At 40.3% G+C, this 17,123-nt stretch overlaps 1 protein-coding gene across 5 annotated transcripts in view; it reads right to left on the bottom strand.

Annotated features, from left to right (window-relative positions):
• LOC116733737 (brain-enriched guanylate kinase-associated protein) overlaps positions 1 to 15,816 on the bottom strand; it is a 28,555-nt gene extending 12,739 nt beyond the window's left edge. The window contains exons 1-4 of one of the 5 annotated variants that reach the window (XM_032584543.1): positions 15,616 to 15,816; positions 3,769 to 3,973; positions 758 to 919; positions 7 to 73 (exon numbers count right to left, since the gene is read on the bottom strand). In XM_032584543.1, the coding sequence (XP_032440434.1) occupies positions 7 to 73; positions 758 to 919; positions 3,769 to 3,866 (327 nt within the window). In that variant the 5' untranslated portion in view covers positions 3,867 to 3,973; positions 15,616 to 15,816. Of the gene's footprint in view, positions 1 to 6; positions 74 to 757; positions 920 to 3,768; positions 3,974 to 5,465; positions 6,942 to 15,171; positions 15,514 to 15,615 lie in introns of those variants that run through there. The other 4 variants (XM_032584542.1, XM_032584545.1, XM_032584544.1 and 1 more) reach the window with 4 other exon arrangements.
• Between the last annotated feature and the right edge of the window lie 1,307 nt (positions 15,817 to 17,123).

Genomic DNA, 17,123 nt, shown 5'->3' with positions numbered 1-17,123 from the left:
ACTTACATCTCTGTGGATCTTTTCCTCCAGATCTTGGTTGATCCTCTGCAGTGCCGAGTAGCTGCTTTGTATTCTAAACAACAAAATAAAATAAAAAAAAAATAATGAAAACATTGCTCTGCTGGTAGGTAATAGCTTGTGCACATGCATGCTGAATCTACTGTATAGAAGCCAGAGAGCTTTACAAAAAGGCTTATCTCCAGGCAAGCCATTTTTACTCGTCCTACTTGCAACAGTTCACTGAACTTTGTGTAGAAATGCTAAAAGACGAATGTTTATCACTAAAAAAGGTTCCTAGATTTAAAGATGTGGACAGATTTATTTGCAATCCTGGTAAAGATGTGTAAAACAGCAGTATCACAATTTATTTAGCAGAGAAAACGTATACTGAGACAACTGTTAATAAATAAAGTGTGAGTGGTAATATTTGATTGTTTATTTTCTTGTCCGTGTCTGTGATAGTTATTTCTTTTTTTTTTTTAAAGAAGCAAAGAGGAACTAAGCATTGATTATTTGCATTCATTTAGTTTTTGCTGTCATGTCACATGCGTGCCAAAATGTGATTCCTGCTCTAGTTGAAGCATAACTTTTTTCCTTTACATAATCCAGATTCAATCAACACAGACATCTGGAGCTCTTCGAACACTGACAAGAACATTTAAGCAATAATATCTGCCGAAGTGTCATTCTTTTCCTCTCCAGTACCCAAAGTATGATTAGTATGAAGCATGTGGCGATTCATGACGGGTGATTCCACCTGCGAAGCTTGTCTGTGAACTTGTCCAGCTCCTCCTGTGCTCGGCGCAGCTCCGTCTCCAGGTACTGCCTGGTGGAGTCGAACTCGCTCTGCAGCAGCTCCAGCTTGTGTGTTGTGTAGGAAAGTCTCTTCCGCAAGTCCTCCTTCTGCTCCAGCAAAGAGCTACACACACACCCCCACCGACACACACCAACACACACACACACACACACACAGAACAAATGAGTTTAGAGCACATGGTGAAGGAAACAAGCTTGCAACATGGGGTCTTTGCTCTGCCAAATTGATGTATAATGGTCCACGTTTTCTTTTAACGGCCATGCAGCATTGATTGGGACATTATGAGGATGGGAAAACACGATCCCAAAATTCAGTCAGTATGTATGGATGCGGTGTTTTGTAATTCATTAGACGACAGAGGGTAACCTAGCACATCACAGAGGAGCAATCACTGGTGAGAATGGTCACATGGAAATAACAGAGGCGTAATGTGTAATGAGAAATGAGTCAATGAGTTCTAATAGATTATTTGAATAGACCCTGATGGCAGAGATTTACAAAACAGTAATATCCTCAACATGTAATTTAGCAAGACAGGACAATGATGGCTATTTTTGGAGCATATGCATTACCTGAGTTTCAATCTAATAAAAGGGCAAGTGTGAGCGGCAAAAGAGGAAATGTCCATTGCCGTGATGGATCTGAGTGCTCACCGCTCGGCTTAATGGACCTTAGTATTGACGGACAGATGGAGGAAGAAAGGTAATGACTCTATCTGCAGCCAGATAACATAGCTGGAAATGAATGAAGATGTGGTCACTTTGCCCTTTTCACTTTCTCCGTTTCCCTCCATTTCTCTCTTTTAACAAGATCGTAGATGCAAAGGGTGGGCGATGAGCTAGACTGTTGCAAGAAAAGGAAAAACGAAAACAAAGCTGAGACAGGTTTGTTCATTTATTATTTTCAGGTCAGGGGAGACTTCACCCCTTTTCCAGCTCATTAGCAAGCAGCATAATGTTTCTGCAATCAGTTGGATGAAAAGTAGGCAGGGTAAATCTAGATTTTATGAAAAACGTCATTTGCTTTATTTGAAAAAATCAGTTTTTCTATAACTGCGTTTTCGTCCTGTTTCAGTCTAAGGCTTTGCGAGCCAATTTCTACACTCACAGTATATGTTGCAGGATTGGATTGCAGAAAAATCTAATTATTTATTAAGCACCAATGTTATACAGATCTTGTTTTTATGTGATAATTACCATACAGTTACTTATTGGCCAGGATTGTGAGTAAAGTGGTGGATTTTAAAGGGATAATACAGAAATAATTGAAAAATTTCGAAGTAGAGCTTAACTTTAACTATATTAAAAACAGCTTCCCTCTCCAAAACAAAACAGTGATTATTAAAGCTGGAAATAGATGTAGAAAACTGTGTGTCACTAACAATCTCCCTGTGTGGAACATAATTAAATCACCCTACTAAGTTGCTACGAAAAGTTTAAAAAGTAACACAAAGTCTAGAATCCATAAAATATCATTATTTTGGCCTTTTCCACCAAAGATTTCAGTATATCAAATATAAGACCACTTGAGATCTTTTTAAGTCCCTTGCGATCCACATCTAAGATGTACATGAATTATTAAATGCAGTTTAGGGAAAACAACTAAATAGGTTTATTTTTTAATTTCTCTAAAAGAACAAAAATCCTGCTTTAGGAGTAGCATTCTCTTGGGGGTTTGCAGGCACAAAGTTAAATAGCACCCAAACTCTACAGTCAATACACTAAAAGGCACCCCTCAGACGTGTATGAGAGACATTACAGACAATCCTGCATATTAAGTTTTTTAAGGCCTAAAACTATGACTCAAATTAATAGCTCCTGTTGGGCTTCTTATTAGCTTCAGTGCCTGGGATCATTTAATCCTCATGTATCTGGTGCAGATAGGATAAGAACTGCTTAATCCCCAATTATCTAGTGAACTGCTTACAGGCTTTTAACAGAACCTCACTTCACTGCAAAAATCCTGAACTATCGCTTTAAATATTGTCTTTACAGTGGGAAGGGTTGAGTTAAGCAGTTACAAAGACATAATGTGTATTTGTTAGCATTTTTTTTTTGCCAGATCCATTCATTTATAATTCACACCGATCAAACATCTGCCCTACTGTTTACACTAAATTTAAAAATAATGTACCTATTTTTAACTCAGTGTATGGATGAAAGTTTTTTTTCTTTAATTATCTAATTTTTATGCCTTGACCATCATGTTGTACTTGCTGCATTGACAAAATAGTAACATAAAATTTTAAAAGTTATAGTAGTAGATAAAAAAGTCAAATGTAAACATTTAGTATAATCTTGCTTTGACCCAGTAGTCTGCAAATTCAGGAAATAACCCAAGAAATTTAATAGTAATTCAACTTCTGAACAAATCTAAGTCTCTAGAGTTTCAGTGTCTTATCAGTTCTACATAAATGAATTGCTAGAAATCAGATATCTGCTGTAGAACGAGTGAAAACATAAATGTTAATAATAGTGTGTGTTTCACTGAAAGCTGCAGCCTTTGCAGCTTTGGCAGAGAGTGAAAGACGACCTGCATGCTGAATGATTCAGAGAAAGTCTCAGTAGACTGGATGACATTTAAGAGCTGCATTAGCCAGCGGAGCCCACCACCTCACCTCCTGCTTGGATCTGATCGGTGGGCTTTAGCTGGGGAATACAGGTGTTTGGTGTTAGGTACAGGGTGACTTTACGTGAAGTAGCTCCAGAGACGAAAAAAAAAAGAAAAAGAAAAGTCCCTCCATTAGTGACCTCCTCTGAGTCACACATAATGAGTGTTTTCATTCTGGTGAGATGAGATGACGAGGCAGCATGACTCCTGGGCCTGAAAGGCGGGATGAGGCTGCTTTAACACCACTGAACGACCAGAGGAGACACCTCGTGGGCGGATGAGCGGACAAACACATAAAAACAAGTACGGATGGAGAGATGGTGGCGCAGATTTACTCTTACCTCTTTTTTGGGTGTTTGCCACCATTTCGGGGGACTTTTAAGGCAGTTTTGCCAATGTATATCTTTTTCATGGTTTGTCTCTGTTCCTTCCCTCTCATGTGTTTATAGGGCCTGGCCACAGGAAGTTGGCATGTATGTGAGTTATCCAAGAGATCTCAGCTAAGTGTGGCCAGCAGAATTACTGTTTGTTATACCTGTCTTGATCCTGCCAACAAAAGCAAACAGACAGGTTGCCAGCTGTTAGTAACCACCAATAAGCTGGGATCTGATTTGAAAAGACAAACTGTTGCCTTGATGCTGCCAACATTTAGCAGCCATAGTCATCTTCAAATCAGAAAAAAAGGGCAAATTAGTGGAAAAAGTGTTTACAAAATTTTACTTGAAACAATGACATTGTAATTTTGCCAATGAATATTTGACATTTACAGTGGAAAAAAATACATAAAAAAAACTAGCACAAAGAAATTAAAGTTTTGGTGAGTACCAACATAATTGTTGACTCTTTTTTTTTTTTTTTTTTGTACCCCTCCAGGGGGTCTTTTGTGGGCTCTAGTGTCCCTTTTTACGAAAGTAGGCTGACAGGAAACAGGGAAGGAGAGGGGGGAAGACATGCGGCAAATGTCGTCAGGTCCGGGAGTCGAACTCGCGACGGCCGCGTCGAGGACTCAAGGCCTCCAAATACGGGTCACGCTAACCGCTACGCCACCACGGCGCGCCCCATTGTTGGCTCTTTTGATGAAAGTGTGAAAGTCCTTAAATTCATATTGTTTTGAATTATTTTTTTAATTTCACCCCTTTAGTTTGAGCAATATCAGTGGGAGTTTTAACAAAGCATTCACAAGTCCTCCACCTCATTCAGCACTGGGCATGGTCCACATATTTAACCTTTGTTTTACACCCTCAACCACCAAAAGGTCAATTTAAAGGGCAAATTGTGTCAAAAATACATGTATTATTTTCTATCAAACAACTTACTGACTGCAGTAAAAGGGCGCCATTTTGTGTTTTCCAGTCAAATAGTGCCATTTTATAACACAAACAAGTAATATTTTATTACTTGTTTATTACTTTTATTACTAGCTGCAGATATTTCCTGTTAATATCTGCAGCTTCACCTTGGGCTTCTTGGTCTGTTTGATTAATACTCTCTTTGTCCAGCCTGTAATTTCAAGTGGATGGCCATGTCTTGGACGGCTTCAAATGGTGTACCACTATTTTTTTTCAGATGACCACTGCCTTAAAGAGGGCAGTTCAAAGGCAATGAGTACTTTTGCAAGGCACTGTACGTCAAACCGAAAGAATACAGTGTGAGAGACTGCAGACCTTGACAAGGCCAAAGGATGTGAACTCCCTTTATCAATATTTCCTCTGGCCCTTTCGGCCATCTGCGGCCACAGCACAGGTGCACCTCTTTATCGCACAGACAAATGGAATAGGTTATTAGACGAGGCAGCTGTCAAAGCCTGATCAAAGCTCCTCTGATCTGAGCACTGGACTGACCACTCAACGGGGAAACAATGACAGACTGTGTGGGACGTGACTGCACCAGGTTACAGTTCACAAACGCATCTTGTTTCAGGGCTTTTTGCTTTTGGGAAACCAGGTGACGTATGAATACATGTTGATTCGATGTTGAGAGGTGATTTATGGTGCAGGCTGAGTAGAGTCATGCACATTTCCAGATGGTGACAGCTCACCACTGCTGCTGCTGGAGCCTTCAATCCAGCTGCTCCCCTCTGAGTCATAGCACAGTGGCTCTCATTATGTGTGGAAGAGAGATTTGGCAGGTGTGAGATGCCTAAGAAATGTAAAAATGCATTCCTTTTTACCTCCGAGCATACATTTGTAGATGCAGATGTGTAGGTGCAGATAATGTTTGTGTTGCACGCATGTGCAGCCATGTTCCTTAAAAACCAACAGTATCTGCCACAGCATCCAGAAAAGGCATCTGTTCGTGACATGTCTCTGACCAGGCCAGGTGTCCTCTAACAAATCCCAACGCAGCCCTCTTTCACTCGCTTTTCTTCTCTTTCATTTTAGCTGATCCCTCACTGCAGCAAAAACCTTAGAAGGGGCTTGTTGCCACCCACTCGTGCCATGCTGACATTTGAGAGGAACTCAGAGCACTGAAGAGGAGGAAGAGGGAGGTGAGAGCGGAGGAGGAAGAGGACATAAAGTTATGGAATGAGGCAGGAGGGAAAGCAGGAAGCTTCTGGGGGGGAATGAAAGCTGGAGTATTTACAGTTTAGTCAAAGACAGTAGGGAGGAAGCGAGCGCTGGCAAATTAGAAAGTAAAATCAAGGGAGTGGGTGTGTACTCATCACTTAAACTGTACATCTTTCCCTCCTTCCTCGGATCTCAATCTGTTCCGGGCTTCCTGATCGCATCAGCCTTGCAGATAGATTGCTTCTTAGGAAAAGCCCCTTTTTTTAAAAAAAAATTAAAAAGCAGTCAAACTTCAGTTCTAGAGAGGGAGAACCCAATTGGCTGAGTCATCCAGCAGCAGGGGCTAGAGGTGAAAAAAGATGCTCTTTCCTCCCTGCATGCCTTCAGATTTACAAGGTACCAAAGCCATGCATGGTATGACTCAACCACCTCATAGAAGAAACTCTCAAATTAGAGCGAGTGCGTGTGGGTTTATGTATTTGTCATTTCCCTTTCCCGGGATTGTTTAACTCAGGAGCAGGCACCTAAGTAGTTATACGGCAGCTACCAGCACCATTAGCAGCAGCGGGGTGTAATGACCTGCTGAAGAGATTTGATGTGCCACTGATGGCACCAAGAGCAGCAATGTTCAATCACGACACCTCAGGAGGAATTTTACGACGAGTTTAAAACGTGATCCTGTTCTAACTACAAGCTAAATATAAGGTGACTTGCAAAAATATTCACAGTTCCTGAACTTTTCCACTTTTGTCATGTTTAAACCTCCAAATGTAATTGATTTTATCTGATTCAGCCGGCCACAATCACCTGTGATTACAGCAGCAAGTCTGTTGAGGTGTAGATGTATTGTCAATTAAACTTTCAACCATTTTCTATGCAAAATAGGTCAAACTTTGTAAGTTTGGGTGGAAAATATCAGTACCATTGAATATATTTGGTCTAAACAATTTTCAACCAAACCTAGCATTGTGAATGAAGGTCAAAAAGTTCAGTTTTGGTCTCATTTAATCAGCACACATTTTGCATCATCTCCTACATGGCTTTTAAAGACTTTAAAAGCTACTTTCTTATTGCCCTCTTTCCACAATAAATAATTGAAGTAGTCAGGAAAGATTCTTCCACCTGATCCGCAGATGTCTGAAGTTCTTCCAGAGTCTCCATGAGCCTCTAGGTTGCTTCTCTGACTGATGCTCTTGTGTGTCAGCTTAGATAGTCAGCAATGTCTTGGTAGCTTTGTTGTCAAGCCAAACTCTATCCATTTCCAGACGATGGGTTGAAAAGAGCTCTGTAGGACTCTGGGTAGATCTTAAAACTCGGGATATTGTTTTATAAATTTGATCCCTGACCGTCCGGCCATTTCCCGTGGACCTCATGAGAGAATTTGTTCTCTACTATTCTCTACAGATCATTGAGGCCTTCACAAAACAGCTCCATTTATACTGAAATTAAATTACACACTGTCCTTCTCCGGTAGGAGATTTGGGGGATAATTGAGGGAGGCATTTAGCTATTTTGGGGTTTCTTCCAAATGCGCAACGCCCTGCTGGTCTGTCGAATAAAATCACATTAAAATACTTCAGATTTTATGGATTTAGGGTTTAGGATTTAGGACAAGATGTGAAAAAGTTTAATGCGCATCAACATTTTCACAAGTTAAAAACTAATTAAAAATATATATATGTGAGAACAAGCACTACAGGTTACTTTGCTCAAAACTGCTAATCTGAATATGGTTTTGATTTATTAGGCACACAAGCTGTGGAGGCAGGAGAAGCCTCAAGCTATTATGCACAAACATCCATCAAAAATACACACAAGCACATGTTGTTGCACAAAAAAACTGCTTTAGCTTGAAGATAAAAAAAAAATAATCATGTGATGGTGCCAATGAATCCAACAGAGAGCTGTCCTTGTGAGCCATTGCGATCTGTTCCTCCACCATCTCAAAATCTCGAAATTCAATGTCAAAACATTAAAACACGGATTACTTTGGAATCAAAGCTTCTGAAACTTTCTGCGTTGCTATTTTCAATTAAATCAAAACACACACATTCTACTGTAGTCAGTGGAAAACGTTTGGACTAACAAAATCTTGTGCGATTTGGTTGCAAGTCACGAAAATATGAACGCCATCTTTGCCATCTTTGCCATCTTTCCAGCCACCAAAACAAGGAGATGGGATGGAGAGGCACAAGCAGCTTTCAAAAGGGTTCAGCTCATTAAAAATAGAAAAGACCAAAACATAAATGCGTTCGTTCAGATACATATGCAGTATGCTGCCCAGCTCCACCCACACAGCACAATGTGTATGAGTGGCGCTCAATGGACAGGTGGTGATTAGACACAACAAAGAAACAACCTCTGCAGATCTGCTACACTGCAGTGCACTGCTCTATTTTCCAGTGAATGTGTGTGTGTCTATGTGTGTGTGGCCCCATGCACCTATATATAACCCTATAGTGCAGGCAATACAAATGTACTTAGTGATCTGTCTGTCACTCCCAAGAGACCGACTAAAAGCTTGAACTTTGAGATGAGTAAATGTAAAGAAGAAAAAAAACAAAACAAAAAAGAACACAAGCCCAATATAGCAGTTGTCCTCCCAAGTTTCATTTCTGTAGCACTTACAATATATATATAAAATTCATGAAATCCAATTTTAGAATGTCACAGGCAAACAATTTTCTTGATCTCTAGATTCAAATCACTTTCATATATTTTTAAAAGGAGAGAAAACTTTTTCATCTTCAACATTTTGTTTGTGGTTTTACAAGATTGAACTCCTTGAAAGTGTGTATTTCCTAACATACTTGAGCACATTGATATTTATTATAAATTTGAAGTATAGAGAGAAATTTAAGGTGTACAAATAAACAGTAAAAACAGAAAAAAATATTTAGAAATTCAAGCACTAAATGTCTGTATATAACTCGGTGTGCTCCTGAGTGTTGAACTGAGGGTGAACACCAGTTCTAGATCAAAACAGTTGATTTAAAGAGGTCTCAAACTAATCTGAAATCAGCTATTGAACTGTTAACATCCCTAGGTTTGGCCATCCAAGCATGTTTACCCTAAAGGCAAGCTGCAAGATGTTAAAAGAAGTAAAATAGATAAATATGATCGTGTGCATTGTCCCAGTAAAGAATTGAATGTTAACTTGTCCTAATTTCATCCTGTATTGCATACTAACTTCATATTTAACACACAGACCCATTAATAGAGTAGCCATATACCACATAAAGAAAGTCTTTGTAACATGGTAACCAAATCAAAGCAAAGCAATGTTTTCCACACTGCTGAATGTGATTCTAGTGGGAATTCTTGCTTATTTCTTCTTTGATAAGCAGCCAGCTTTTAAAGCACCAAAGTGAAAGGTTGGTACAACTTTGCAGTTAACCCTGAAATTATTCATACACGTGGTTGATTCACATTTAAGATTATTTACTTTCAGCCAAGTAGTTTGTTTCTAGGAAATCAAGCAGACGTCACTGAAAATCTAATTTAAAAAGAAGGATCAATTTTGGAAAAAAAATCTTTGTTTTTATTAAAATATTTTGCCCTTCTAATTAATTGGAAGAAAAATCTTTATCGACATTACAGCAGCTAAATTCTTTGCATGTTTTCACTGGTATTTTGAAAATATTTGTCAAGTCAAGTCTTACAGAGGTCCTCATTATCTTCTTCATTTTCTACTCTCTCCACAGATATTTCACCATATTCAAGTCTGGACTCTGGCAGGGCCACTCAACTGATTAACACTACTTCTGCTCAGAAGAAACATACAGGCAAAACTGAAAGTCAACTTTGAACATGTACATGTAAAGGGTATAAATAATTTGGGGCATAACTGTATGTAGTAACATTTTTAAGGATTTTCCACTGATAAAAACTGATAAAGTCACAATGAAAACATTATTTTCTCTTATTTTAAAATCAATTTGCTTCCCATTTGGGGAACCTTTTTTTTTTTTTTTAACCCCTCCAGGGGTCTTTTGTGGGCTCTAGTGTCCCTTATATGAAAGCAGGCTGACAGGAAACGGGGAAAGACATGCGACAAATATCGTTGGGTCCAGGAGTCGAACCCGCGACGGCTGAGTCGAGGACTCAAGGCCTCCAAACATGGGTCGCGCTATCCCCTATACCACCATGGCACACCAAGGGGAACCATGTTTTTAACACAAACCATTGTGAAAGTTTTTAGCTTTGCAGACTTTGAAGCGTTCTTTTGAGATCTCTTTAGATTTTCACCTAACTTGCTTTAAAATACATTTTCCGTTCAAACATTCTTGGATTCTTGGATAACAGTTTCAGAGTTTCACTGTTGTCTAATCATAATTAGCCTACTCTTTCCATCTCTTCAAACACTAATAACTATCTTTTTATGGAATCTAAATATTTAATAATAGACATTTACCAAAGTGCCACAATAAAAGAAAATGTACAGTTTAAAATACATTATAGCAATGAGATAAAGCAGCTGTCATGTGCAGCAAAACTATTTAGGCAGCTTTATCGCCATGAGGGATAGGTCTGACCTGGGCCATCTTATTTCTGGTGCTGAACAGGACAAAGGGGAGGAGGGATAATGGGGTTGGGATGATAGTTAATGACCCCCAGAGGAGCTGTCAGGGCTTCAGGAGGGAGAGACCCACAAACCGAATGGGAGGGAGAGGAGAAGTGCTCAGACCACACAGGGCAGAAAAAGAGCATAAATCCGACAGAAACACTGAGCACAACAACCAAAGGGCTCAACTATGTTTCACTCTCTTCAGTCCAGGCTCTCCTCAGTGGCACTTTCAAATGTTAAGTCCTCAATTTCACAAAAAAGCATTTTCATCAATATCTAGCCAGAGGGTAATGCGAATGAAGCCAAAATATCCAATAAAAATAAATAATAGCAAGATGTAGATCAATGAGTTGTCCTAAGTCTGGGCTAATTCACTGTATTGTGTTGCATGTTTGGGATTTTTCCATTCAGTTCCAAACAATCTTGGTTTTCAGTTTTACACCGTCTTATTTTTGAAGATTGCCTTTATTAATCACCAACTGCAATGCTCTTAATTAATCCAAAACGTTCAAAGACCTCAAACATGAATATTTAAGAAAGTCAAAAGGAGGCTTGGCATTTTTACGCGCACAATAATTGGGCCACTATTACTGTTCATAATTATTACACAAATAAATTTAAAACACACTCAGCTTCATTTGCAATGTGGAAACAGATGGGTCTCCTCTCTGCTCTGACTGCAGGTGGTTTGGTGCAGGACAAACAAAACTTGCTGCTCCCTCAGGACAGTTACTGCAGAGCCATTGGTACTTTACGTGGCGTTAGAAAAGTCTCCAGAAAAAAGTCACTACATATGTCACTAAGCGCTATTTTAGGAAAATAGTTTCTAAAGGGGTCTGAAAAGTCACTAAATATACCAGCAAAGTTGCTAAAGTGGCAACAGTGACACTATCCCCAAATTTGTGTCTTTTGACACTGCCTACTTTGGTGGAGTTTTCCAAAAATTGTCTGGGGTTAGGGTCTTGCTTTCACCGGGGGTTTAGTTACACTTTAATTGCAATAACTTTTTCTAATTTACAGCTCAATTCAACACAAAATGTCCCTCAAGTCTTGGCGCTTGCTCTGTGAGTCGTAAAGACGCTACGCTTTAACTACTAGTAGATTTAAGGGGTCGAGCTTTAGGGGGGTGGACAGCAGTATCCAGTGGGACCTGCAGCTTTTGTGTGACTTTAGCACTGACTAAATTTATTATGTAGACATTAAGGAAGATATGGCACGTCAAGAGGCCCCAAGACTGCATATTTACCAACCTGTGGCGATAATACATTATAGTTTATGAGTTTAAATTGCTGCAGCTACTCTAGTTTATGACATTAGCCAGCAAAGTGTCATTTCGAGATTCAAACATGCACTGAATGGAAGCAAAACATCACAGACATTATTCACGCTACTTCCTGAGGAAAATAGTTTGATCTGTCAGTGATTTCATTTTTGAGTTTTTGCATAGATAAAATGAAATAGAATATGCTAAAAATCTGGCTTTAGAGACAAATTGTGAATTCGCTTCCTATATAAAAGTTAGAACATTTATTTTCTTTTACCCAAGTGTCCTTTTTTCATTTTTTAGAGATGTCAGCTGGATGTGTAGCATTTCGCTCACCAAAGATTTTGTCACAGAGCTGTCCCTTAGTTTAAAAGACACAATTTAAGCAGCGGGTATGCTGAACCAGCTTCTTTGAACATTTGGTCAGAACTTTTGGTCTGACTGATTTGAACATTTGCTCTCCATGTTGTCAGCTCTCTTGTACAAACTGTGTGTGATGTTTAATTGATCCTGTCTGTAGGCTGTGGATTCAAATGTCTCACTCAGTTGGGCTGAAAACAAGCACTTTACACCATTAGCTCAAGTGTGTAAAATGGAAGTGATGCTAGACTGAACACTTACGTGAGATCCAGCATTGTTTAACTTTAATATGTAAAGACTCTTTTGCATGCAGATAACGACAAAAATAATGACCAGGAAAGACAAGAGAGAGAGACTGCAGCAGACTTCTTGAACCACCTCATGCCTCCTACACACTCAGGCCAGCCTCCTGCATCACCGAAGCCGAGCCGAGTATTCCCTGTAGTGGGAATGCATCCGACAAGAACAATTTCCTGGTGTTTGCCCAAAAGTGTGAAAGGGCACTTCCTTACATTTTCTACACCCGATTCCTCAGACGTTGTGCAAAATGGAAAGTGAAGGTGAAGAAAGTGAAAGCTCCTTCGCCGGACTGTTTTTGAGGGAAAACACTTTAAACTTAATAAAAAGCAATATCACAAAAGGAGGGATACACGGAAAGGCTTAATGAGTGTGAAAATAACATGAACGCCTCGCTGTGGCCTTTCCAGTCAGCAGATCTCAAGCTGAGTGAACACCTGGAAGGTGGCCTGGACAGCAAATCCTCATCACTCAAACTTAATAAGAGACGTAATGAACAATTATCTGTTTGTAGCATCTTTGCAAATAAGCATCTACACTGTTTCTGTCATGGAGCTCTACGTCAACAATCCACTGGAATAGTCTAAAAATCTGTACAGCACTTTGCACAAATGTAAACCTTATTCTCGGTTTGTTGTGTACACACGCCAGCGTAAAATTGTGAGGTGCAAGAAAATTTATGAGTGACTTTCATCTTCTTTACAGTAAGGTGGAGTCCAGGGCTCACCGGTCCATTGGATGGCTGTAAATAGATGTGTGTGATTTAATCTCAGCATAAATCCAGCTGCTCTGTTAGATGCACGAGAGTTTTGAGAGAGAACTTTACTGAACAAACAGCATCACGAAGTCCAAGCAACACACCAGGCAGGTCATTCATTGACTGCTGAAAAGTTTAAAACAGTCAAAATAGGTCTTTTGACTGTTTTCTAAACAGTCAAAAGGTTCTAAAACAATTTGTCAAGCCTTGTGTTTCTCATGGAGCCCTGCTCACTTCATCATCTGAAGTCTGATGATGGAGACTTCCAAAAATGGTACACCTGCAAAACTCCCAGGGCCTGATCACCTACACCAGGGAGAGTACCAGTCACAACCAAGAAACTTCCGGGCACAGATTTAGCAAAAGGTACTTTTACAAAGTATGGATTCAGGGAGGTGAATGCATATTCAGGCCACACTTTTCAGATTTTTATCTTTAAAAAAATAAAAAGTACATCCTGTATAAAAAATGGTTTGTGCCTCTTTTTTTTTTAAGTTGACAGACATGCGTTGCCTGAGCTTTGAAACTAAACACAAAAATTTGATTTATTTGAAAGAGCATTTAAGTAAAGCTTAAAAGAGAAAAAGGGGGATTAGAAATTTTTATTTAAAAAAACCCCCAGAGGTTACTTTTTTTAAGAAAAGAAATTTCATCAGTCAAAAGTCAGATTTTTGTCAAAAGCATCACTTTTCTCAACTGACAGTCTTTCCAAATGCGCCTCTCTTTGAAAATACTTCATGCCCTTTTTCATCCTGTCAGAATTTTAAAGTCTTTCAAGCTTTAAATCTGTTTAAACAGTGAAAGAATCCTGTGCTCCGAGGCTCCGAGGTTCAAGTGCGTTGCCATTTAAAATTTACATCTCTATCTCTGCCACGGGCCTCCGAACGCAAGAGCCGGGCCAAGGGAGGGACAGGAATTATGAAAGAGGCAGAGAGCAAGGCACTGGGAAAAGATTTCAGAGCGTTTCATCATTTGGGCTGGAAGCCTTCTTGGAGATTTGTTCATCTGAGGAGGAGCGTGTGGGGGGTGCAGGGGGTTCGAGGTGGGATAAAAAGGTGGGGTCAGACTCTGAGGTAGGTCCATCTTCCTCATTAACCTTAACTCTCCTTCTTCCTGGGCTACAGGTGGAAAGATGCAGGACTTTTATCTCTGTTGAGCTGCTATAATTCAATTAAAGCTGTGACACAGAGGTGAAGACAATTGATGCCACACATTAGGGAGTCCGCCCCCCCTTCTCCCCTTCCCCTTCCCGTCAAGATTAATTACCCCTCATTGGCTGCTTAAACGGCTTTTAAATTATAATCTGCCTGAAATCGCAATAACACCACCAGTAATCGAACAAGAATGGAAAAGCTCGGGATCTATTTCCATCTGTGGCGGATTAATAATGGCTCATTAGTAATTGTATTAATTAAAACTTGTCTCCAATAGAAAGGTGAGTGAGAAAAGAAATGAGGATTAAAGGCTCCTAGATAATATGTCCTTTTTTCCTTTAATGTCAAATTAATCAGAAAAATGACACTTAGTGTCATGAAGAGTTCATCAGAGTCTTTTTGAACTGTCATATCAGCTGTCACTCAGTATAAAAGTGAGATTCAAACAGATTTATATTCAGATACAGCTTTAGATATTTCGCTTTTTTATCATGCAGGGTCATTAATCAGTGTATACCTACAGGTGAGTTTGCAAAAGCATGCAGAAACACACATAAGTGACATTTTTGCAACCCTAATTAATGCAAGACTAATCAAAAACACCTTGAGACTGATCAATCGGAGACATTATAGCAGCAAGAGAACTCCCAGGAGAGTCTATTAAAAACAAAAAAAAACCCTTTTAATTATCAAAAACTATCATAAAACATACAACATTTAGATCAACAATGCATCAAGTGCAGCCACGCAACACAGAAAATGAGCTCATAAATAAAGACATTTGAAAACCCAAAGAGCTTTGCAACCCAAATCGAAGATGCGAAAGGCAAAGCGGTACCTTCTGCTCACGCACAGCCTCATCCTGGAGACAGGGAGATAAAAATCCTGCTGGCTCCGAGTCTCGCCGGGGATGGAGGAAGCCCTCCCCCCGCCCCTCTACTTCTATGTGCTCTCTGGACTGGCTTACCCAGCTCTCCCTTAAAGCTCAGAGAAAACCCCAACACATGCACAGCTGCCGCCAACACCGCGCCACGCCGCTCCAGCAACAGCAGCAGCTATATGCCAGAAGGGAAAGGCAGAGGAGGCAGAGAGAAAGAGCGCGAGAGAGGGAGACTGTGCAGGAGTGGAAAGACAGAAAGGAAGAGTGGGAGGGAAGAGGTTTAAAGGAAGAAGACAGGGAAAACGCGGGGGCGTGATGATGGAGCGCTGAAAAGATATGAGCAGAACAGAGGGAGGGAGAGAGAGAGAGAGAGAGAGCGTGATGGAGGGAGAAGAACCTTACCTGATCAGGTCTATGTTGTTCATCTCCTCGTCAGGCAGCTAAAGGAAATGACAGCATGTTAGTGGAGGAGACCCATCAGAACTGGTCCAAGAGCTGCCAAGTAGGGCACCTCTGCAGCTCACGCACTCGCCCAAAAGACAAACCAAACGTACATATTCAGCAGACACGTTCCCTCAGTTTCCTCCTCTGTTTTTGTTTATGGACCCCCCCAGCCCCCAGCCCTGCTTTCCCCTTAAATCCCATGCTGTTCTTTCCCTCTCTTAAATGATCTCTCCCCACTTCCCCCTCCACTCCTGCTCGTCAAAAAAACTCATCAGACTGCACCCGGATGTCTACATCTGCGCACACTTGAGGTGAGAAGCGAACAATCATATCATAACCAAGAGTGTGAAAATGAGAGGAAGGAAAGGAGGGATGGGGAGGGAGAGTGTGGGACCCTCCATTGCAGCCAGACTGCAGATACATGGCAACCCCCCTCCCCCTCCCCACAACACTCACCACCACCCCCTCAGTGTACTTCTGGCAGTAACTCAGTATCCCTGTCAGAGTGGGAGCGGGGACAGACAGAGAGGAGAAGAGGACGTGTAGAGAGACAGAAAAAGAGAAAGGAGACAGGGGGGAACAGGTGGTTCAATCTGTTGAATTTTACATCTCCGGCTTCAGGCTGTTGGGAAAAATGCATTTTATTATAGTTTCCTACAGGTGATCCTTCTATAGAGGACATATTGAATAAAAGTTGAATATTCTCTACAACCTGTGATTTAAAGACGTCTGGGTAACAGTTTTTAGAGCTTTGCTGCCTGGACCAGTGGCTGGATGTGAAGCTGGAGCACAAGATCTGAATATGAAGTCCAGAGCCAAATTTAATTTTTTTTTATAAAAAATGTTTAATATAAATATTTTTTATACATCTAAAAAAATTAAATAAAAAACTAGATTGCACATAAAAATGTCTTTAAAAAAACAACTTTCTGATCTATTTGCATAATCATATCCATGTTTTGAGTTAAAGTAGACTTACTACTTCTGAGTTTTGACAAGTGCATGCAACATTTTTTGAAAGATTTGACATTTTATTTCATGACCAGCTCCACAGCATAATGGCATCTGCACAAACAGTACTGGCCTTAATTCTTTGTTCTTTTCTTATTTCCAAGCATTCTAGATTGGACAGAGTTTGCTGTAAAATAACATTAATCTTTCTAGCAAAGTTAATATCAACGGGTCCTCCCTCAAACCTTCCCCACCATTGCAGCCATTGCTTTCAGTGAGCCTCCCTCAGTTTAGCACCCAAGAATGAAGTAAAAGAGCTGAGAGGAAGTGATTAGATAAGCTCATCATCAGGCAGGAAGGCCCGCTCCTTCATGGGATGACCTCTCAACCCTGTGCAGACTACCACCCCAAGTATAAAGTTGTTGACCTGGAGAGCTCCTCCGGTGATAGACTGAGCACAAAGGAGCCTTGTTGCAGATCCGTTCTCACAGCAGCTGTAAGACTTTCTAATCATC

Source organism: Xiphophorus hellerii, chromosome 15 (genome assembly GCF_003331165.1).
Source record: "Xiphophorus hellerii strain 12219 chromosome 15, Xiphophorus_hellerii-4.1, whole genome shotgun sequence".
Lineage (NCBI taxonomy): Eukaryota > Metazoa > Chordata > Actinopteri > Cyprinodontiformes > Poeciliidae > Xiphophorus > Xiphophorus hellerii.
The sequence above is the reverse complement of the archived record's forward strand: the minus strand, read 5'-3'. Positions and strand labels throughout refer to the sequence as shown.